Here is a 21,840-nt window from a genome sequence, read left to right as displayed (position 1 = left end):
GCCTGGGTGGCTCAGTCGTTAAGCGTCTGCCTTCGGCTCGGGTCATGATCCCAGGGTCCTGGGATCGAGCCCCACATCGGGCTCCCAGCTCAGCGGGAAGCCTGCTTCTCCCTCTCCCACTCCCCCTGCTTGTGTTCCTGCTCTCACTCTGTCTCTCTCTGTCAAATAAATAAATAAAATCTTTAAAAAAAAAAAAAAAGGAAACCGGTCCAGGGAGCTAGAGTGACCGGGCCAAGGTCACAGCGCCACCAACACCAGGTTCCGGGCAGCTTGCCCTTTTCTTTTGAACATCACAGCGAGTCCCAGAGCGCCGGGAGAGAAAAGTCGGCCACGCGCCCATCTGACGGGTAGAGCGCCCAGGGGGTCAGGGGGTCTAGCAGCCCTGACTCCTGGGCCATCACTGTTCACCAGGGCGTGGTTTGGGGGGTGGGGGGGGTCCCTGGTGGAGGGGAAGGGCTGCCGCGGGGAGGTCGGGGGCGGGGGGCAGGGCAGGGGCGCGGCCGGCACGCACCTTTTCCACGCCACCCGCCGCCACCACGTGGTTGTCCTTCACCATCACCAGCCCTCCCAGGTCGTAGCGGTGAGCGGCGGCCCCGCCCACCAGGAGCCCGTACTTCTCCGCCAGCCGGAAGCCGGGCGTGGTCTTCCTCGTGCCCGCCACGTGCCCGGTCCAGCCCGCATCCCGGGCGGCCTCCACGGCGGCGGCGGCGGCGCTGGCCACCCCACTGCAGCGCGCCAGCGTGTTCAGGGCCACCCGCTCCCCCAGCAGCAGGCAGTGCGCGGGGCCCCGGACCTCGGCCACCCTGGCCACGGGCACCAGCTTTGTGCCCTCGGGGAGGAACCAGGAGACCTGGCAGTTGACTTGGGCAAAGATGGCATCGAAGAAGGGCCTCCCAGCCAGTACCCCGGGGGACTTGGCCCACAGCACCGCCTGCGAGGGGGCTGCGCCCGTGACCAGGGCTGCGTGGTTGGGACCGGGGCAGTCCTCTCGGAGCCAGCTGTCTGCCAGGGCGGCCAGAGTGGCGGGGGGCAGCAGCAGCGCCAGGCCTGGGAGGGAAAGACGGACAAGGGGTTACATCTTGGCTGCCTCCCTGGGAGTCACGGCTGCTTGTCAAAACATTGAAGCACCAGCGACACTGGGGGCTAGCCAATCAGGGCGAAGATCTGGGGGTCCCAGCCCCTGTGGGCTGGACAAGGCTGTCAGATTAAGCAAATAAAAACACAGGACACCTCGTTAGATCTAAATTTCTGACAAACATCACAGGTTTGTTTTAAGTATAAATATATCCCGGGTGATAGTTAGAACATACTTACACTTAAACATTATCTGTTGATTATCCGAAATTCAGATTCAACTGAGTGACCTCTATTCTTTTATTTATTTATTTATTTATTTGAGACAGAGAGAATGAGATACAGAGAGCATGAGAGGGAGGAGGGTCAGAGGGAGAAGCAGACTCCCTGCCGAGCAGGGAGCCCGATGCGGGACTCGATCCCTGGACTCCAGGATCATGACCTGAGCCGAAGGCAGTCGCTTAACCAACTGAGCCACCCAGGCGCCGCCGAGTGGCTTCTATTCTGTAGCAAACCTAGTGCCGGATCAACAGCTCCTGACCAACCAGAGGAGAAGACCCCGGAAAGCCACCTGCTGCCTTTGCAGCCGCCCCCGGCAGGATGTGTGTCTGCCCCACGGCTGCCGTATTTCACCGCGGGAAGGCCAGCTCTTTACAGATGTGGAGACTGAGTGAAGGCAAGCCGGCCGAGGTCATACAGCAAACTGGAGGCAGAGTCCGACCGGCCAGGCCTCGTGGTCACGGCCGCCTGTTCTTCTGCCTTTGCACCTCTTGCTTGGAGCATTCCCCCCCCACCCCGCCCCCCTCCCCGCCCCCCTCCACTGATGTCTCAATGAACTGTCCTCTCTCTAGAGATGGGGGCTGTACAAGGAAGGTGCAGGGGGAAATTGGGCTTGAGCCCTTGCTCTGTGAGGCACAGCTTCAGGAGTGTGCGCGAGTCCTTTCCCCGTAAAAAAAAAAAAAAAAAAAAAGGAGTTGTGCACATGGTGGTCCTTCCTGCCCGCGTCTGGCGGCTAACCCGCGCCTGAGGTCCGTGGAGCGAACGGGTGAGCTCAGGCACGGGGCAACATCGCCATCTGTCGGCCAGGAGAAGGCCTGCAGCCTCATGTGCTCGAGCCCTGGACGGACATTGGATGGCCTGTTAGGGGGTTTGTTTTGCTTCCTCACTTTTGCTCCAAGTTGAAGTTAAGACCAGGCGTTCTGGCTTGCTGTACTCTCAGAACAAGGCCCTTCTTGCCCACCCTTTCTTCCCCTAAAGCCAAGCACCCAATATTCACCCCCCCTCCCCCACCTGGTACCTGGCGGTACCTGGCCCTCCTTTCCCACATTCTGCTCCAAGTGGCTTTCATTCCTCGCTCAGAGCCAGCTGTGCCCTGGCTGGGTGCTGGGAATAGTCAGTGACAAAGTGACAAAGACACAGTTCCCATCTCCACTGTTCACCAGCCGGCCAGGCAAAAGGCCCCTGGACGTACACCAGAGATGCAGAAGCTCACACTCCATCCACCCCAGGTGCAGGGATGTTTGCTTTTTTTTTTTTTTAAGATTGTATTTATTTCTTTGACACACAGAGAAAGAGAGAGCGAGAGAGAGCACAAGCAGGGGGAGCAGGAGAGGGAGAAGCAGGCTCCCCGCTGAGCAAGGAGCCGGATGCGGGGCTCGATCCCAGGACCCTGAGATCATGACCTGAGCTGGAGGCAGATGCTTACCCTGACTGACTGAGCCACCCAGGTGTCCCCCTGATGTTTGCTTTTTAAAGTGAATGTGAATCCTGGGGCACCTGGGTGACTCAGTCGTTAAGCCTATAAAGGAACTAACTACTGACAGACACAATAGGGAAGCGTTTCAAATGTATTATTCTAAGTACAGAAGCCCGATTCTAAAGGCCCTGTGCTATTTGAGTTCATCATCCATATGACATTTTGGAAAAGGCAAAACCACAGTGAGAGAACAGACTGGTGGTTTCCTGAGCGTGGAGGAGGGGCTGGCCACAAAGGACTGGCACCAGGGAGTTTGGGGATGGGACTGAACTATTCTACATTTCGTTTCTGATAGTGGTTACACCACTGATGCATTTGTCAAGACGCAGAACCCTACACAGAAAAGGGTGAATTTTACTCTCATTAAACCTACTAAAATAAGGCAAAAAAAAAGTAAGTCACTCTAACCCCACTTTCGGGGTGCCTGGGTGGCTCAGTCGTTAAGGGTCTGCCTTCGGCTCAGGTCATGATCCCAGGGTCCTGGGATCGAGCCCCGCATCGGGCTCCCTGCTCGGCGGGAAGCCTGCTTCTCCCTCTCCCGCTCCCACTCCCCCTGCTTGTGTTCTCTCTCTCGCTGTGTCTCTGTCAAAGAAATAAATAAATAAAATCTTAAAAAAAAAAACACCCACTTTCATTCTATTAGCTCCAGCTGATACTTCTCTCTATTTTTCATTTATTCTTTTGACAAATCCTTCTCGAAGGCCTGCTCTGTGCCAGGTACTAATTGCTGGATGACAGAGTGGACAGCGCTCCCTCTTAGCTTTCAGGCCTTAGCCTATGCTGTTCCAAGGTTGTGCCTCTGCCTGGAAGTCCCTTCCCTTCCCCTCACCTCAGACTTCTCCTTCACCTCCACTCCTCTTTCAGGTCTTCTCTTAGATATCACTTCCTTGGCAGGGGGCTCTGGCAGACCCCCTATCGGGTCACATGCTCAGTCGGTTCCTTGCTCTTCACCCGTGCTCTACTCTGGGGGCCAAAAATGGATCATCCAGAGAGTTTTCTGCTCCATCCCAAGTGCCTCACGCACGGAACCATACAAATGTGCTGCTTTTATAGGTCAAAAATGGCCAAATATTGGCAATTTCATATTGTTTTGCTTAATACTGGGTGTTCAGTGATACTCACCCAGGCAGAGAGACTGCACGGTGGAATGAATCAGAATCTAGACTCTGGGGCCATATGGCCTGTTCTTCAGTACTGTCTCGGCCAACTGCAGCTAAGTGATCTCGGGCAAGTGACTGAACATCTCCAGGGCCTCAAAGGTGCCTCCTTTGTGACAGGGAAAATGAAAATAATCACCTCGCGGGGTTGTGTGAAAATTAAGTGAGTGACTATTTGCAAAGCTCCCGGGAACTTTGTCTGGTACATGGTAGATGTGTTTGCTAAGGGACGACCGAGGCTTTACCAGGGGTCGTGGGAGCACAGAGGAAGAAATGACTAAGTGTCTGTGATGAAGGGGGAGGTAATTTTTGTGGCTTTGAAGGATGAGTAATGTTTGCCAGGCAGAGTTATGAGGTGATGTGGGGGGAGATATTTCAGGCTGAAAAAGCAGGTGTCCGAGACTCAAAAGCAAGAAATAGAGAAATGCTGTAAGGGCGGGCTTCAGGGGAGCAATGGGATGGCCAGGGGGAAAAACGCTTGAATTATTTAGCTGAGCAATTTGGACAGATCCTAGGGGCCATCACAGAATTTTAAGCACAAGGCAATTTTTTTTTTAAGATTTATTTTTAAGTAATCTCTACATCCAGCATGGTGGGGCTTGAACTTACAACCCTGAGATCAAGAGTCACACACCCTACTGACTGACCGACTGAGCCAGCCAGGTGCCCCAAGCAAGGAAATTATAGAATTATGATTTTGCTCTAGACGGGTCACTTCAGCCACCGACTGGAGACAGATTGGGAAGCAGAAGGAGGCTGACGTAATCGGCCAGACAGAAAAAGATGAAGCCCTGAACTTGGGCAGGAACCATAGGAATAGCAAGCAGGGACAAAAGTGAGAGCTGTTTCTAAGGCAGGATCTGCCAGAATGAGCAGCTCATGAGATGTAGAAGCCTTGGGTTTCTGCCATGGGGAGCTGCAACCTGCCACAAGGCACCGTTCAGGGTGGAGGATGGGGGCAGCAGAAGGCAGCGACCTGCATGTGTCTGGGGCACCAGCTGTGGGCTCCACACTTCTCTTGGGCTCTCTCGTCTGAAACTCACCACAGGGGATTACTCCCATCTTACAAGCACAGAAACTGAATGTCAAGGAGGTTCGTGCACCATGACGCAGCTGATAAGCAGCAGAGCTGGGGGGCGGGGGAGAGACTTTGGCTTTGCAGATGTTCAGGTTGAGTTGTCAGCAGGAAAATTGTGCATGGGCCGCGTCCTGATGGTGGATCCTGGCGTTCGGAGAGACAGTGGGCGAGAAACGGGGATTTTGGAGCCGTCAGCAGACATGGGTGATGACTAAGCACAGCACGGGTAAGATCACCAGGTCAGGTAAGAAGAGGAGGGCTCTGGGAAGCACCAGTATTTAAAAAGAGAAGCAGCACCAGGAGGGAGTAGGTGTCTGGAGCCGAGGGTTTCAAGAAGTAGGATGTGAGCAGACACAAGTAGAAGGAAGGCTGCGAATGGACATAAGACTTAGCAGTGGGGAGGCTGTTGCCAGAGCAGCTTAGTGCTGTGTGGTGGGGGCAGAAGCCACAGCGTCACGGTCAAGGAGTACATGGGAGGCGAGGAAGTGGAGGTGGTGGGTGTGACCACTCTTCTCAGCAGAACCGAGAAAGCAGGGACCCACCTGAGGAGCTTTTCAGACTCCGCTGCTCAGCCCCAGCCCCAACCAAATGAATCAGAATCTTTCAGGGGTGGTTCCCAGGCATCCAAGTTTTGGGAGAGCTCCCCCTGTGATTCGGATGCACACGAGGGTTAAGAACCAGTGCTCCCCGGCGCCTGGCTGGCTTAGTCGGTAGAGCATGCAACTCGTGATCTTGGGGTGGTGAGCTCGAGCCCCACGTTGGGCATAAAGATTACTTAAAAAAAAAAAAAGAACCAGTGCTCACACGAGACCACATGTTGTGCCTCCGTTTACATGAAATGTCCAGAAAAGGCAAATCAAGGAAGCAGATATCAGAATAGTGGTTGCCTGGGGTTGGGAGTTAACTCTAAATGGCATGGGGTTGTATTGGAGTGTTGGAAATGATCTGTGGGGATGGCCATGTAACTTAGCAAATTTACTAAAAATCATTAAATTGTTCACTTAGACAAAAGAAGCAAGAACCAATGCACTGCCAAAAGGCAAGAACCATCTTGCAACACCAGTGAACCAATGGATGTGAACCAATGGATCCAGGCACTGAACATCAAAACTCAACACCAAGAAGAAAGACAACCAGATACTGGGCGCTCCACCACTACCCAGCAATACTTTTTCCCAAACAGCTAACCCAGAGTCAGATCACACTTCCAGATGCAACCACCAATTTTTAAGAAAACCAGAGGACAGAGGAACATGTTAAACCCTACCATGGGGCATTCAGCCAGCAATATTACACCATAGGAAACTATCAGAGGACAACCTCATTTTTCCAACAAATACATTGCAAGGAAAACAAAAGATTAAAGAATCTTAAAACAGGGGCACCTGGCTGGCTCAGTTGGTAGAGCATGCAACTCTGGATCTTGGAGTTGTGAGCTCGAGCCCCATGTCAGGTGTAGAGATGACCGAAAAATAAAATCTTTAGGGGAGCCTGGGTAGCTCAGTCAGTTAAATGTCTGACTTCCTTTGACTCAGGTCACGATCTTGGGGTCCCAGGATGGAGCCCTGCATTGGGTTCCCTGCTCAGTGGGGAGTCTCCTTCTCCCTCTGCCCCTCCCCCCTACTCGTGTACATTCTCTCTCAAATAAGTAAAATCTTTTAAAAAAAATAAATAAAAAATAAAAGGATTTTTTTTTAAGACTTACTCATTTATTCGAGAGAGCACACTCAAGAGCGCAGGTGGGTAGGGGCCGAGGGAGAGGGAAAGAGAGTCTCAAGCAGACATGGGCTCGATCTCACAACCCAGAGATCGCACAACCCTGAAATCATGACCTGAGCCAAAACCAAGGGTCAGACGCTAAACTGACTGAGACGCCCAGGTGCCACCCCCTCCCCCACAAAAAGAACCTTAAGACACATGTTAACCAATCACAATGTATGGATCTTATTTGGATCCTAATTTAAACAAATTGAAAACAAATTAGAGCATTTATGAGACAACTGGAAATCTGGACACTGACTGGATGTTTAAAAACACTAAAGAAATTGCAAAAACAAAATTTAGATGTAAAAAAATTTAGTTGTGATCATTGTATTGTGGTTGTAACAAAAAAAAAGTCCTTATCTTTTTTAGAAAATACACGCCAAGATGTTCATGTATGAAAAGACCTGAGAGCTGGTTTTGTTTTAAGGTGATCCTGAAAGGTAGAAAGTGGACGTGGCGTGGACGGAGCCCACTGGCCAAAAATCGGTGGTTGTTGAGGCTGGGTGATGGGTACATGAGGGTTCATCATACTTTTCTGCTTACTTTTGTGCATGTTTGAAATTCTGTATCATAACAAAAGTAAGAAAGAAAGAGACAAAGGAGGGGAGGGAGAGAGGGAAGGGGGGCGGAAGGGAGGGAAGGAGAAGCGAGGACCCTCATTTGACAGAGGGCCAAGGGACGTTTTCCTTAGGATGAGTAACTGCAGTGGTTCTCAACCTTGGCCGCACAATGGAATTCTCTGGGGAGCTCAGCAAAATGCTGATGCGGGGGCCCCACCCCCAGAGATTCTAACATAACTGGTCTGCAACATGGTAGTAACCTAATTCTAATTTGTAGCAGAGCTGAGAGCTTCGCAACTGCAGGAAGGGAATCATCAGTACCATCCACTGGTGCCTACCATACGCCGGGCACTTGCCCCATCGCCTCAAGCCTGGCACTTCCACAAATCCTACGCCCAGTTCCTCAAGTGAGAGCTCATTTGTATTTACAGATGGGGATTGGAGGCTCAGAAATGTAAAGGAAACTACTTACAGAGCAGAGCTAGGAAAGGACAAAGCTAGGAAATGACCCGTGTGGACCCAGGTCGTCCCCCCCATGTGGCCTCCACCAGTTGGGGTTACTCTCTTGGAGCCTTGAGACCCATTGTTCAGCTTCTCTGTTGTGGAGGCAGAATGTTACCCGCTCCCTGTTCTGTCTGTGGAAAAAAAAATTCGTCTGGTTTGCTCCAGGCCCCCACTCTCTCCTGCATTTCCAACAAAAGGGAAGCTTTGAAAATACGGCTCTTCTAATTAGCAGTTGTTATTGAAAGGAACTTTGGAGAAGGGAGCACTGTTTTTGCAGGTGCCTGAGGGACCTTGCCCAGAAACTGCCACCCAGAGGGGACAGCTGTCACACCCTGTCCTGCCATCTACCTTTGCAGTTGTTATACGTAAAAGTTCTCTCAAGATGCCTAGACCTCACAGATTATAGTTTTACCTTGTGGGATGTAACTTTGATCTCTTAATTGGTTGTCCAGAGTTTTATTGAAATTGGCATCTCTGGGAGAACTCTCTTACACGGTTGGGGGAAATGCAAACTGGTGCAGCCACTCTGGAGAACAGTATGGAGGTTCCTCAGAAAGTTGAAAATAGAGCTACCCTACGACCCAGCAAGTGCACTACTAGGTATTTATTCAAAGGATACAAACATAGTGAAAAGAAGGGCCATATGCACCCCAATGTTCATAGCAGCAATGTCCACAATAGCCAAACTGTGGAAAGAACCCAGATGTCCATCGACAGATGAATGGATAAAGATGATGTGATATATATAGGAATATTACTCAGCCATCAAAAAGAGTGAGATCTTGCCATTTGCAACAACGTGGATGAAACTAGAGTGCATTAGGCTAAGTGAAATAAATCAGTCAGAGAAAGACAAATACCATATGAGCTCACTCGTATGTGGAATTTAAGAAGCAAAACAGATGGGCGCCTGGGTGGCTCAGTTGGTTAAGCGACTGCCTTTGGCTCAGGTCATGATCTCCAGGGTCCTGGGATCGAGTCCCACATCGGGTTCCCGGCTCAGCAGGGAGCCTGCTTCTCCCTCTGACCCTCTCCTCTCTCATGCTGTTTCTCTCTCACGCACTCTCTAATAAATAAATAAATAAATAAAATCTTCAAAAAAAAAAGAAGCAAAACAGATGAACATAGGGGAAGGAAAAGAAAAATAAAATAAGATAACAACAGAAAGGGAGGCAAACCATAGGAGACTTTTTTGGGAAGATTTTATTTATTTATTTGATAGAGAGAGAGAGAGAGCACAAGTAGGCAGAGCGGCAGACAGAGAGAGAGGGAGAAGCAGGCTCCCCACTGAGCAGAGAGCCTGACGCGGGGCTCGATCCCAGAACCCTGGGATCATGACCTGAGCTGAAGGCAGACACTTAGTTGACTGAGCCACCCAGGTTCCCCCATAAGAGACTCTTAACTACAGAGAACAAACTGAGGGTTACTGGAGGGGAGGTGCATGGGAGGATGGGGTAACTGGGTGATAGGCATTAAGGAGGACACGTAATAAAATGAGCAGTGGGTGTTACATGCAACTGATGAATCACTAAATTCTACCCCTGAAACTCATAATACACTATATGTTAACTAAATTGACTTTAAATAAAAAAATTTTTTAAAGATTTTATTTATTCGAGACACAGAGATACAGAGAGAGAGAGAGAGCATGAGCAGGGGGAGAGGCAGAGGAAGAGAGAGAAGCAGGCTCCCTGCTGAGCCAGGAGCCTGACGTGGGGCTCGATCCCAGGACCTTGGGATCATGACCTGAGCCGAAGGCAGACGCCTAACCATCTGAGCCACCCAGGCGCCCTGAATTTAAATAAAATTTAAGAAATTGGCATCCCTGTTTCTGAGAGGAAACAAAGCATTTGGGGATATTTCTTGCACTTCTTTCTTTCTTTTAAAGTTTTATTTATCTAAGTAATCTTGGGGCACCTGGGTGGCTCAGTTGGTTAAGCATCTGCTTTCGGCTCAGGTCATGATCCCAGGGTCCTGGGATCGAGCCCCACATCGTGCTCCCTGCTCCGCGGGAAGCCTGCTTCTCCCTCTCCCACTCCCCCTGCTTGTGTTCCCTCTCTCTCTGTTTCTCTGTCAAAAAAATAAATAAAATCTTTATCTAAGTAATCTTTACCCCTAACGTGGGGCTCAAACTCATGACCCCGAGATGAAGAGGCGCATGCTCTTCTGACTGAGCCAGCTAGGCGCCCCTCCTGCACTTCTTTCTTTACAAGTAATGTAAAAAAACAGATGAAGTGATGACCCTGGCAGAATATAGGAAGATTTCCTCCCATGGGCACTTCTGCTGTTCTCGTCTGGATGGTTGGCTGATGTTTACTGTGTTTCTAGGTGGCCTTCACTGGATGGTGGCTCAGGGCCGTGAGGGACTGGGCCAGAATCAGAGCCCCCACACCTTCCTCTTTACATCCCTCACTTACCTTGTTGCTGTCTGGGATGGACGGGCATAAATAAACACTCTGTGAATGCACCACAGATGAGTAACAAGTGTTTGCTCTTCCTTTTGTGTGTAATGATGTGGCCTGTGCTTGCGGCTACGGGGCTGGTATGTGTCCCAACTAAAACCAAGTCAGGCAGGGGGCGCCTGGCAGGCTCAGTCGGAGGAGTGTGCAATTCTTGATCTTGGGGTCCTGAGTTTGAGCCCCATGGTGGGTGTAGAGATTACTAAAATTAAATAAACTTAAAAAAAAAAAAGGATGGTTCTCCCCAATTTACATGAAAAAAATTAACTTAGAAGTTGTCCATTTTAAAGATTTCGCCTTCGTAAATTTTTCTTAAAACTGGTGCCCACTACCATTCATCTAGGATAGACTCTGGAATGACATATTGTCTAATCATAATAATGGGTCTTGAGTTTGAGCCCCACACTGGGGGTAGAGGTTACCCAAACAAACAAACAAACAAACAGCACCTGACACTTTTGCAGTCCTTCTGACGAGCTGTGCCAAGCATTTTATATATATTGACATACTCGATCCTCACAACAACCCTATGAGGTAGGTCCCATTATTTTCCCCATTTTACAGATGAGGAAGCTGAGGCACGGAGAGGCCACATAACACACCTGCAGTTCACAAAGTTCACACAGCTGGGAAGCTGGGAGTGAGGGTCACGAACTCAGGCAGGATGGCCCCAGAGTCCCCTCACTGACCCCACCCCACCCCACCGCCATCATCTAGCCCTAAGTGATATTTTTAAATTGCTATGTGCTTATCAGGTCGACATTGGCAGAGTTCTGCAAACCACACCCACGGTTCCAGGGCTCTGGCCCCTGGTGTAGTAGGAACATCTGGGAGTCAGAAACACCTGGGCTGGAATCAGACTCCACCACCTGCCCACTGAGTGAACCTAGGCGGCTTGCTAACTAACCTCTCTGAGAGCCAGTTTCATGCAGCAATCACAGGGCTTTCCCGCAGTGACGGCCTCCCCATGAGAACATGCCCCTCGCGAAGGACCTCCTGCACCCCTCCAGGGCCCGGGAAGAGGAGAAGAGGGGAAAAGAAGCAGCGCCTGGCCTAGTGCCAACTGGTCCTTCATGGACGTGAAGTGCCCGGATGCTCCCGGCCGTCTTTAGCCACAAACCATAATTTTGTGAGCTCACTGCTCCACTGTCCTCTGCCAACCCACAGGAGGAAAAGCAAGGCTTTCGGAAGGATGCTCCTTCAGACCCAAGCAGCACTAAAAGCATCCCGAATCAAGATGAATGGGAAACTATCCAATAAACAGATTTTGGATGAGAAGGGATGAGAAGAGAAAAGGACAGGAGGGGAGGGGAGGGGAGAGGAGAGGAGAGGAGACAAAAGAAAAAAGAAAAGAGGAAAGGAAAGGAAAGATCGGGACGCCTGGGTGGCTGGGTTAAGGGTCTGCCTTCGGGGGCGCCTGGGTGGCTCAGATGGTTAAGCATCTGCCTTTGGCTTAGGTCATGATCCCAGGGTCCTGGGATCCAGTCCCGCATCGGGCTCCCTGCTCAGCGGGGAGCCTGCTTCTCCCTCTGCTTCTCTCTCTCTCTCATGAATAAATAAATAAAATCTTAAAAAAAAAAAAAAGCGTCTGCCTTCGGTTCAGGTCATGATCCCAGGATCCTGGGACCTAATCCTACATCAGGCTCCCCGCTTGGCGAGAAGTCCGCTTCTCCCTCTCCCTCTGCCTGCCACTCACGCGCTCGCTCTCTCTCACTGTCAAATAAACAAATAAATTTTTTTTAAAAAAGAAAGGAAAGAAATCACAGGGCCACAACGAGGAGGGAAAGAGGTGACTAGCAATGCCTGCCCAGATGTCTCTGAACCCCCGGGCGCGACCCGGGCTATCTTGTTCTTCCAGCTATTTATTTATTTGTTGATCCATTTGGCTAACGCCAGATGGAGACAGAGGCTGGTGCGCACAGAAGCCTCCAGCTAAAGTTCTTTTCTTATCCCCTTCTCTCCCTAGAGAAGAGAAATGACCTCCAAAGAGGGCCCAACAGGATTGCCCGTCACGCAGGTGGTAAAAGCATCTACAGAATTTCAGAGCAGAGTGCTTCATTAGGGTAGCAAGCGAGAGGGCTGAGCCACAGGATGGGGCCAGACTGAGCAGGCCCTGGATAAAACGAGTTAGGGTTTTATTCAACAGGCAACGGGAAAATCACTAAAACTTTGGGTCAGAAGTCACTTGGAAGTTTAAATATTTAAACTGTGCCTGGTGTTCTTGAAAGATGCAAGGTGGGAGGCTGTCGCAACAGCCTGGGCAAGTAGTGGGCCAGGGGAAGGGTGGCGAGGGGGTCGCTCCCAAGGCTGTAAGAGAGCACAGTACCTACGCGCGCGCGCACACACACACACACATACACACACACAGAGACTGGCCCGCTCCCACTCTGGCCAAGTCTGACCTCTCCGTCTTTGCCCAACAGCCTGACATCTGCTTCTGCCCCACCTCTGTCCTCTCCCATTGCCCCCACATCCCCAGCTTTTGCTTCACCCCTTTGACTTGTCTATTCCCCCCTGGCTTAAGTCCCGTGGGGGCCTGGATCCAGCGCCAGCCCACTTACATACACATCACCCGAGAGCAGGCAGCGTGAAGGCAGCGAAGCGAAGGAAGCCCCCCCCCACCAGGCTGCTCCCCTAGAGGGAGGTGGGAACAGAAAAGGCAGAGGTTTAGGTGACACTCAGGTGAAGGGACGTCCATAGGACACGGTCATTGTCTGGATATTGGGGCGCGAGGGGGAATGAGCCGTCAAAGACGACCCTGAAGTTTCCAGGCCGAGTGGGAGGATGGTGAGGCAGGAACAGAAATGGAGTGGGTCCGGGGGGAGGTCTTTGAGTCTGACACGCCAGGGAGATGTCAGGGTGGAGATGGACACGCAAGGCTTCCAGAAATGGAAGGGGGGCCTGGGGAGCGCTCAGAGCTGGAGAGCCAGGTGCGGGGAGTCTGCACCAGCACCAGCATAATCATGCCGAGGGCTTTCTGTGTAGCAGGCACTTTATTCCTATTGTGTCACTTAGCCCTCCCCACGACCCAGGGGGAGGCAACGTTTTCACTCCATCCCTGAGGAAACCGAGGCACAGTGAGGACAAGCGTCTTGTCCAAGGTCACACAGCAAGCAGGTGGCAGGGATGGGACTTGAGCCCAGGCTCTGACTCTGAGGTCATTTCTAAGCCAAAAGCTGGTTAGGCCCCTCCCCACCCCCAAAAGCTGGTTCCAAAGCCAGAGAGAGGTATCAGGTGTGTGGGGCCAGCAGAAGCCCAAAAGCAGGGGAGGCAGGTCAGAGCTGTGGAAGAAGCAGCCCAGGGAGGGGAAAGGGAAAATGCAGAGAGCTCAAGAAGGAGCCGCCTGTCCTCCAGGCACTGGCCAGATAGCTTCCATGGGTCTGTCATTTGCCCTCCCCACAGCCCTGTGAGCTGGGAGCTAGAATTGTCATTTTACACATGCACGGAGATGAGGCTCTGAGAAGTCAGGTGACTCGCCTGAGGTCACACAGCCTGTTCCTGGTGGAGCCCAGATTCAAACAGGAGCCTTTGACTCCAGAGCCTGACCCCTATCATCATGCACAGGACCTCCTTAGCAACATCACCCCCACCCCAGGCAGAGTCACTGGGCTCGAGCCCCCTCCCCCACCGGGCTGCAGAAGGGACAGGACTTTGCCTCCCCTCCTCCCCGCCTGCTAGCAAGGGGCGAAGTCCAGAGCTGCTCCCCAGACATGGCCTCCTCCAGACCACCTGGACCTTACCTTTCCTGGGGCTCAAGCCCCTTTCTCCCCAGAACTCATTGGGGACTATAGAAAGAGAAAGAAGAGGCTTTCCGGAGACAGAAGTGGTGCTTGGAGTTCAGAGAGGTTGGAGGGCGATAGGGGCTCAGAGAGCAGATGGGAGGGATGAGAAGGGGTCTTCTGTAGTGGGGGATGGGGGGGTAAGGTACTGAGATTACTTGGGATTGGGAGGGAGGCAGGAGAGGGGAGATGGTGATGCAGGGACAGAGAGGAGAGTCCTGGGAGGCTCCTTTACCTTCAGGGTCCATGCAGCTCGGAGGTGCAAGTGCTGGTGTGTCCACTGCTCAGATCCTGTGTTCGCAGAGGCCAGAGCGGGGGTGGGGCTGCCAGAGGAAGGAGGAAGGGGCCGGTCTAGCCAGCCCTTCTCGGGTTCTCTGGAGCTCCTTCCTGCCCTCTCCCAGGACCCCTGGGGGCTGGCTGTACCTTCTCCTTTCGCTTTCTACACAGCACAGGAGGAACTCTGGCTTGTCTAACTCCAAGTCCTCTCTTCCCTGAGCCAGAGGCCCAGTTCCCTCCACACACCCAGGCTTCTGCAGGCTGTGAGGCTGCTGGTGTCAGCTGGAAGGCTCCCTTGATGGGTGCACTGGGAGGATCATGGGCCTTAGTCCTGGGTTCAGACCCTAATTCCATCCTTTCTGATCTTGAATACCTTTTTACCTTTTTCTGCACCTCAGTTTCCTTAGCTGTAAAATGGGATAATTCCTCCCTCATGGGTTCAACTGATAATCAAGTGAGAGAACTCTGTGAGTGACAGGGTAGAAAATCAACACTTCCTTTCCTTTAACTCCTCTTCCCAAGGTCCACCTCGCACCTGGAACCTTGCTTGCTTCAATCTCGTCCAGGCCCCCAAACTATTTTCTCCTAGATGCCATTTTTATCCCGGTTTCTCTCTTAAAGGCTCTTTGCTGTCTCTTCCAAGTCCTTCTTCCTACATCCAACCTCACATTTCGGTGTTCCCTCCGTGTGGTGGGATTGTTTCTCTTTTTTCTCCTCGGCACACAGCTAAACTACATTTCCCAGCCTCCTTTGCACTGAGTCCACCATGTGACTGAATTCTGTCCAGTGGAATGTGAGCAAAAGTGATACCGCCACTTCCAGACCTGGGCCCTTGAAAGCCTTCCCTGTGATGTGGCCCTCTCTCCCCTCTGGGAATGGCAGAGCCACAAAATGGAAGGAGACTGGGTCCCTGAATGACCTTATGGAAGGCCACGTTCCAATACCAGCATTGGACTGTTACATAAGGAAGGAAGAAACTTCTCCTGAGTTATACCCCTGAGATTTGGGGGTTGTTTGTTACAGCAGCTAGCCTGCTCTGGCTAACTCCTGAGATTCTCTCCGCAGCTGCCTTCTCGTGCTGCACAGTGAATGACATAGTTTATCCAATGATGCCATTATTTATTTATGTGTTTATGTGTGTATTTATGTATTTATTTATTTATTTTAAAGATTTTATTTATTTATTTGACAGAATTTGACAGCGAGAGAGGGAACACAAGCAGGGGGAGTGGGAGAGGGAGAAGCAGGCTTCCCGCGGAGCAGGGAGCCCGATGCGGGACTCGATCCCAGGACCCTGGGATCATAACCTGAGCTGAAGGCAGATGCTTAACCGACTGAGCCATCCAGGCGCCCCCATCGATGCCATTATTTAAATTGCTACCTAAAATCAGATGAACTTCAAATCTCTCTCTAGCTCTGACTTCCCTCCCAAGTTCTAAAAATGAACTCATTATGTTTTCCCCTTAAACTGCTCATCTCTCTGCATTTCTACATAATGCCATCGCATCTCCTCCACCTCCCAAGATAGAAATCTCGAAGCCTAACCTCATTCTTCCCTCCATCACCCAATAGCCAATTAGGGCTAAAATCTGATTTTCTGAAAAAGTGTATTTCAAACTTGACTGTCTTTTTCCCCTTAAGTCAGGCCCGCACTATATCCAAATTGTACTAGAATAATGCTCTCACCTTGGGCTGTATTACCTTCAGGCCATCCTCCTGGATGCTAAGTTCACTCAAAAGAGATCCAAGGGGCACCTGGGTGGCTCAGTCAGTTGAGCATCAGACACTTGATTTCGGCTCAGGTCATGATCTCGGGGTTGTGGGATTGGGCCCTCCATCAGGCTCCATGCTGGGTGTGGAATTTGCTTGGGATTCTCTCTCTCCCTCTCCCTTCTGCCCCTCCCCGCCTGAGTGTGTGTGCATTCTCTCTCCCTAAATAAACAAATGACTTAAAAAAAAAAACACCCACAGATCTAAGCTTGCCACAAGTTTAATTAAAGCCATCATTTGTTCATTCATTAATTCCTTTATCCCTCCATTCAGTAAACACATATTGAGTGGCTACTGAGTGCCAGGCCCTGGACTCTGAAACCACAAAGATGACCCGTGGATTTGGAGGGGCTCCACTCTAATGAGTGAGGGACACCTTCACATAATTACAGCCCAGTTGTGCTGTAATTATTGTACAGCCCACACGATGCCCTGTGGAAGAAATGCTGTGTCTATTGGGCTGGAAGCTGCAAGGGCAACTTCACAAAGGCCGTGACATTTGAGCTGAATCTTGACGGTTGAGGAGTCTGGCGGGAAATCAAGATATGTGTGTCTGGGGCAAGCCGGGGGTGGGCTGGCTTCAGGCAGAGTGCCTACGAATGTAAGACTGAGTAAGTGGCTCTCTTCATGGCCAACCTCCTGGGATGGATCTGGCCCATAGTCTAGCTGGGCCGTCCAGACGCCACAGACTCGGCAAGCAGGTACTGAGCACCCGAGGAAACCGAGGCACACAGGCGCCCATTTGCAGCTCATTGTCTGGAGCAAATAGATTGTCTTCACAGTACCCTGGGCTTCTTCTGTCTAACGGTTCTACCCCGAACCTCCCCCAAAACAGGACAGCCACCCACCATGTAGGATCCTCAAGCAATACCTTCTTAAAGTTTGAAAGTTTTCTCTCTACTTTTGGCTGGGTCAGCTCTTGCTGCTACTTTGGGAATCTTATAACCTTCTGATTATATTCCTTTCTTATTTTGTTGACAGTTCCAGCTTCATCTGCCTCCAGGCATGGTTGCTGAGCTTCAGGGCTCAGAGATGGGGGTCTGTTTCCCATTCCCTCAGCCCAAGGGCTTGGAGGACTCAGAACCAACAGGCGTTCCCCTCTGCTTGCAGCCCACCCTTCACAGGTTCTGCCTGCCAAACTGAACATGGTCCAGGGTCAGAAATAGGGATGCAGAGGACATCTAGGTGTAAATATCCATTTTCAGAAATGAAATGTCCTCAGAATCATGCGTGGAGGCTCTTTTCCTGTCTGCAAAAATGAATTGCATTAATAGATTTCTCAAGACCTTCTCTATCTAAACTCTGTTACCATCTGGAATTTTCATTTTGTATGACAAAGCTTTATTTGTAAGCATAATCTTAATGTGTACTTTTTACTGTCTAGACAGAATAAATATTTTTAGCCTTTTAAACTATACCCCCTACCCAAGCACACATCAAGAAAATCACATGTCATATTCAGGGAGTTACCAGGAATTTGATGAGACTGGAGGGCATAATGTTTGCACCGAGGACTGACCAGGAGGGGTCCAGATCCTAAACGGGTCTTATCGTGCATGCTAGGGCTCTATCTTGACTGCCGTAAGAGGTGCAGGGATAATCTGGACAGAGTGGCCTTTTAGAAGGGTCACTGGGCAGAGGATGAAAGTGATTGGGGTCAAGAAACCCAAAGAGAAGACCGGGCAGGACCCAGGCAAGATGTGTTAGGGCCTGGGAGAAGGAATGGCTCCAAGGGACTATGGAAGAAGGATCAGAGGAACTTGGCACCCAAGAAGAAAGGACAGGAAGGAGTGGGGGTTCATGATGGTTCTGAGAAGCCCTGGAAAAGTCGAGAACAGACTTAGGTTTGGTGACCTCCCCACTTCTTTCAGAACTGAATTCAAACTCCCTTGCCCTTCACAGTGGGGCTCCAACCTGCTCTTCCAGCCCTCTCTCCTTTAACCAGACACCCCATCCCCTCAGCGAACACCTGCTTGTTAATGTGTTCTCTAATTGTAAAAGTGATAGGCATTTATTATATAAAACTTGGAAATACAGAAAAGTATAAACAAAATAAAAATCATTCATAAACCTATCACCTGATAGATAGCCACAGTAAACATTTGGGATATTTCCTTCAAATCTTTCTTCTATTAATGTCTATGTTTTTGCATTTTCTTTCCTTTTTTTAAATTAAAAAAATTTTTTTTAAGATTTTATTTATTTATTTGACAGAGGGAGACACAGCAAGAGAGAGGGAACACAAGCAGGGGGAGCGGGAGAGGGAGAAGCAGGCTTCCTGCTGAGCAAGGAGCCTGATGTGGGGCTCGATCCCAGGACCCCGGGATCATGACCTGAGCCGAAGGCAGACGCTTAACAACTGAGCCACCCAGGCACCCTTTCCTTTTTTTTTTTTTTTAAATTTATTTGTTTATTTGAGAGAGAGAGAGCTCGAACATACGAGGGTACGGAGAGGCAGAGGGAGAGAGAGAACCTCAAGCAGATTCCTCGCTGACTGTGGAGCCCGACATGGGGTTTGATCCCATGACCCTGAGATCAGGACCTGAGCTGAAATCAAGAGTCAGTCCAACTGACTGAGCCACCCAGGGGCCCCTATGTTTTTGCATTTTCATTTCAAGATTCGATTCATACATATTTACAGATTAGTAAGTAGCTTTTGTTCCCAGGTAAACATTATATCGTAGACATTTTTCAAAGTCATTGCACAGGTTTTGAGAACACGGTTTTTAGCATCATTCATTCACTCGAATGAATATTTACTGAGGACCCACCATTTGCTGGCACAATAGCCACCCGGAGCACAGCGGGAAATCAGACTCTGAGCTAAGTCAGCTCTTGGGTGGAGCCTCCTACCCTTCCCCCAGGAGCAGTGCGTCACTCCCTTCTTGCGGTGCACTCATAAAATTTTGTCTGTACCTCTATTTGAACACTTTTCACATATCGTGTTATTTTCCAGGATGCGAGAGCCCTATTGGGTGCCATACCTCTCCTGCCCCACTTCCTTCAGGATCCGCCCGGGACCCAGAAACCAGTAATAGTTCCAGAAAAGTGATTGCATGTGTCCTTCGAAAGGGGGTAGAGCCGATGGCCTCTGAGTTCATGACAGTATTTTCTAAACCTGAAATTGGAGCGCTTGGTTTAGCAAATCTGAAACAACAGTTGCGGTGTGTCTGGGGGACTCTGGGGACTCGCTCCTGCTGCTGGGGCTAAGGCTCGTCCAAACATCGCCCTGTGAGAAGCCTGGTGGTGCCCAGCTTAGCTGGTGAGGGCTGCATTTCCGTCCCAGCTCAGCCTGTCCCCAGACCAAGCACAGGTGGCCCAGACCCTGGTGGCTGTGTGGACCCGTGGTCACATTCTGTTCCTTCTCTCCCCTCCCCCCCCCCCAGGAACAGATGCACCCAGGCTGTCTCCAGATCTTTCCCTCCGGGTCGGGCCACGGGGCAGTCACACTCCCGTGCTTTCCAAGGACCTCTCTTACTGTATGTCAACCTGTCTCTCAGGCACCGAGCCCTCTGACTCAAAAACTTCCTCTTTGCAAATTTCCTCTTTGTCCTGGGGAAGTACCAACGGCCTCTGGCGCATGTGGGCCCCTGGGCTCTGGCCTGGGGTGGGGTCTTGTCCCCCCTGCCCCCCATCACATCCCATCCCGGAGCCACAGGGGAAGCTCCTGGTTCTGGGGGGCCTGTCAGTCTCACCGATTCCCCTTGGAGAAGGGAAGGAGCTCGCCCCCTCCCTGGGGAAGACGAGATACAAACACCTTACATGGGTGACAGCAAGATCCCCGCTTTCAGCTCTCCTCTCCCCCTTCCTGGAGGGCGAGCATGCAGAGGCGGGGGAGGCTCCGAGCAGGGCAGACAGCGACTGAGCCGAAGAACCACACTCAGGTCACACATGCAGTCTTTCTATCAGGCCCCACATTCTTTATTGGGCTACAGACAGATGTAAATCTGCTACCTCCGCCCCACCTGAGCAAAGACGAGGGCCCGAATGTTCTCAGCGGTCCCTCAGGGGGCCCACTCCGCTGCCGCCCCTCCTGCCCCCTCCTCGCACCAGCTGTACTCACCACCACAACTTCACACTCAGAGCCAAGGCCTTGCCTCGTGCCCGCCAACGGCGCCCACGCCCGGACCCGCGCAGGTGCTGGGGTTTCTGAGAACCACACCTGCCCGGAAACTCTTCTCGCCTCTGCCCCTGGAAGAAGTAGCTGCTGCCTCTGGACACCTCGGTGCACAGGTGGGGGGAGGGTGGGGGTGCGGGCCAGGGGCCGGCCTAGAGTCCAGGTGCTGTCAGCGGCACACCCAGGAGCACAGCTGGGTGACTCCAGGTGGCCCCCCGCAGGGCACCGCGCGGAGTTAAAGGAAGGTCCTGAGCTGACCCAGTAGGACTGTCCTAATCTATGGGGCCAAAATACTTTCCAGAGTGATCCAAGGTGGGAGTTTGCTTCCATCCTCCTTCCTAGACTCTGGTGTTCCTGGGGAGTCCTCTGAGAAATCGTAGGCATTGTGGAGACTCAGCAACCGGTCTCGAGGACAAAAACATGGAGAAGGCGGTGGGGAGAAGTCAGAATTGATGAGGAAGGGTTATTGATTCAGTCTGAAAGCGTCCCGTGGGGGTAGGCCCTCTGGGCACTGGGGGTGGGCGCTGGTGGGAAGACCCCGGGGTTGAGAAGCTGGATGAGGGTTCAGGATGAACATGCTGGGAGACAAGGAGCCTGGAGCTGACGATCGGACGGAAAGTGATGGAAGCTGGGAAGGATTCTGACCTCCACTCTCGTTCTTCACAAGCACTGAGGGGCCTCCACCTCCCCAGCTTCTGGCTGCTCCGAAGCCTCATCCTTGCTGCCCACCAGCGGCTCCGCCTCCCCCTTTAGGAGGGGAGCTGACCCGGCCTTCAGCTCCTCCAGCCCCAAGGAGCACTGTTGGGACTTGCCTCTATCCAAGAAGGTGGTGAGTGTGGGCTGTCGGCCAGCCCCTTCCCCCTCAGGCCCCCCAGAGCCTTTCTCGGCCCCAGAGCCCACTGCGATTCCTGTCAGGGCCTCCTCATCAGGCACCTGGGCCGGCCCAGCCCAGGCATCGACCACCCCGTTGCGCTTGCCCCCCCTGCTTAGTGTCAGGGCCCCTGTCCTCCTCTTTTGCCTCTGCCGCCACAGCAGGAGTAGGACCACGAGGACAATGACCACCAGCAGGGCCACAAACACAGCCACCAGCAGGGTGCCCTTTGTCCCCTGATCTGAAAGTTGGGTACTGCTTCTGTTTTTGGAGGACGCTGAGGTAGTCACGGTGGGTATTTTTACCATGGAGATGGGGGAGTCACTGGTCCCCTTGGGGATTGGCAGAGAGCCAGTTGTCATGGTGATAGGGGGTCCACCGTCTACATCAGAGGTCTCCAGAGAGCCAGTTGCCATGGTGACAGGGGGTCCACCGTCTACATCAGAGGTCTCCAGAGAGTCAGTTGCCATGGTGACAGGGGGTCCACCGTCTACATCAGAGGTCTCCAGAGAGCCAGTTGCCATGGTGACGGGGAGTCCACCGTCTACATCAGAGGTCTCCAGAGAGTCAGTTGCCATGGTGACTAGGGGTCCACTGTCTACATCAGAGGTCTCCAGAGAGTCAGTTGCCATGGTGACGGGGGGTCCACCGGCTACATCAGAGGTCTCCAGAGAG

At 51.8% G+C, this 21,840-nt stretch overlaps 2 protein-coding genes across 5 annotated transcripts in view; both read right to left on the bottom strand.

Moving 5' to 3' along the window:
* The window catches only part of QPRT (quinolinate phosphoribosyltransferase), a 22,618-nt gene extending 1,940 nt beyond the window's left edge, over nt 1-20,678 (bottom strand). For 2 of the 4 annotated variants that reach the window (XM_006737985.3, XM_081819725.1), the window contains exons 1-2: nt 14,367-14,454; nt 512-1,047 (exon numbers count right to left, since the gene is read on the bottom strand). In XM_006737985.3, coding sequence (XP_006738048.1) covers nt 512-1,047; nt 14,367-14,379 — 549 coding nt within the window. In that variant the 5' untranslated portion in view covers nt 14,380-14,454. Of the gene's footprint in view, nt 1-511; nt 1,048-1,314; nt 1,358-14,366; nt 14,455-20,240 lie in introns of those variants that run through there. The other 2 variants (XM_081819723.1, XM_081819724.1) reach the window with 2 other exon arrangements.
* SPN (sialophorin) overlaps nt 20,075-21,840 on the bottom strand; it is a 2,903-nt gene continuing 1,137 nt past the window's right edge. The window contains exon 3 of the mRNA XM_081819719.1: nt 20,075-21,828. Within this exon, the coding sequence (XP_081675845.1) occupies nt 20,955-21,828 (874 nt within the window). The 3' untranslated portion in view covers nt 20,075-20,954. The remainder of the gene's footprint in view (nt 21,829-21,840) is intronic.

Source organism: Leptonychotes weddellii, chromosome 5 (assembly GCF_054177405.1).
Source record: "Leptonychotes weddellii isolate Sample4059 chromosome 5, ASM5417740v2, whole genome shotgun sequence".
NCBI lineage: Eukaryota > Metazoa > Chordata > Mammalia > Carnivora > Phocidae > Leptonychotes > Leptonychotes weddellii.
This window is presented reverse-complemented; position numbering and strand designations above follow the sequence as displayed.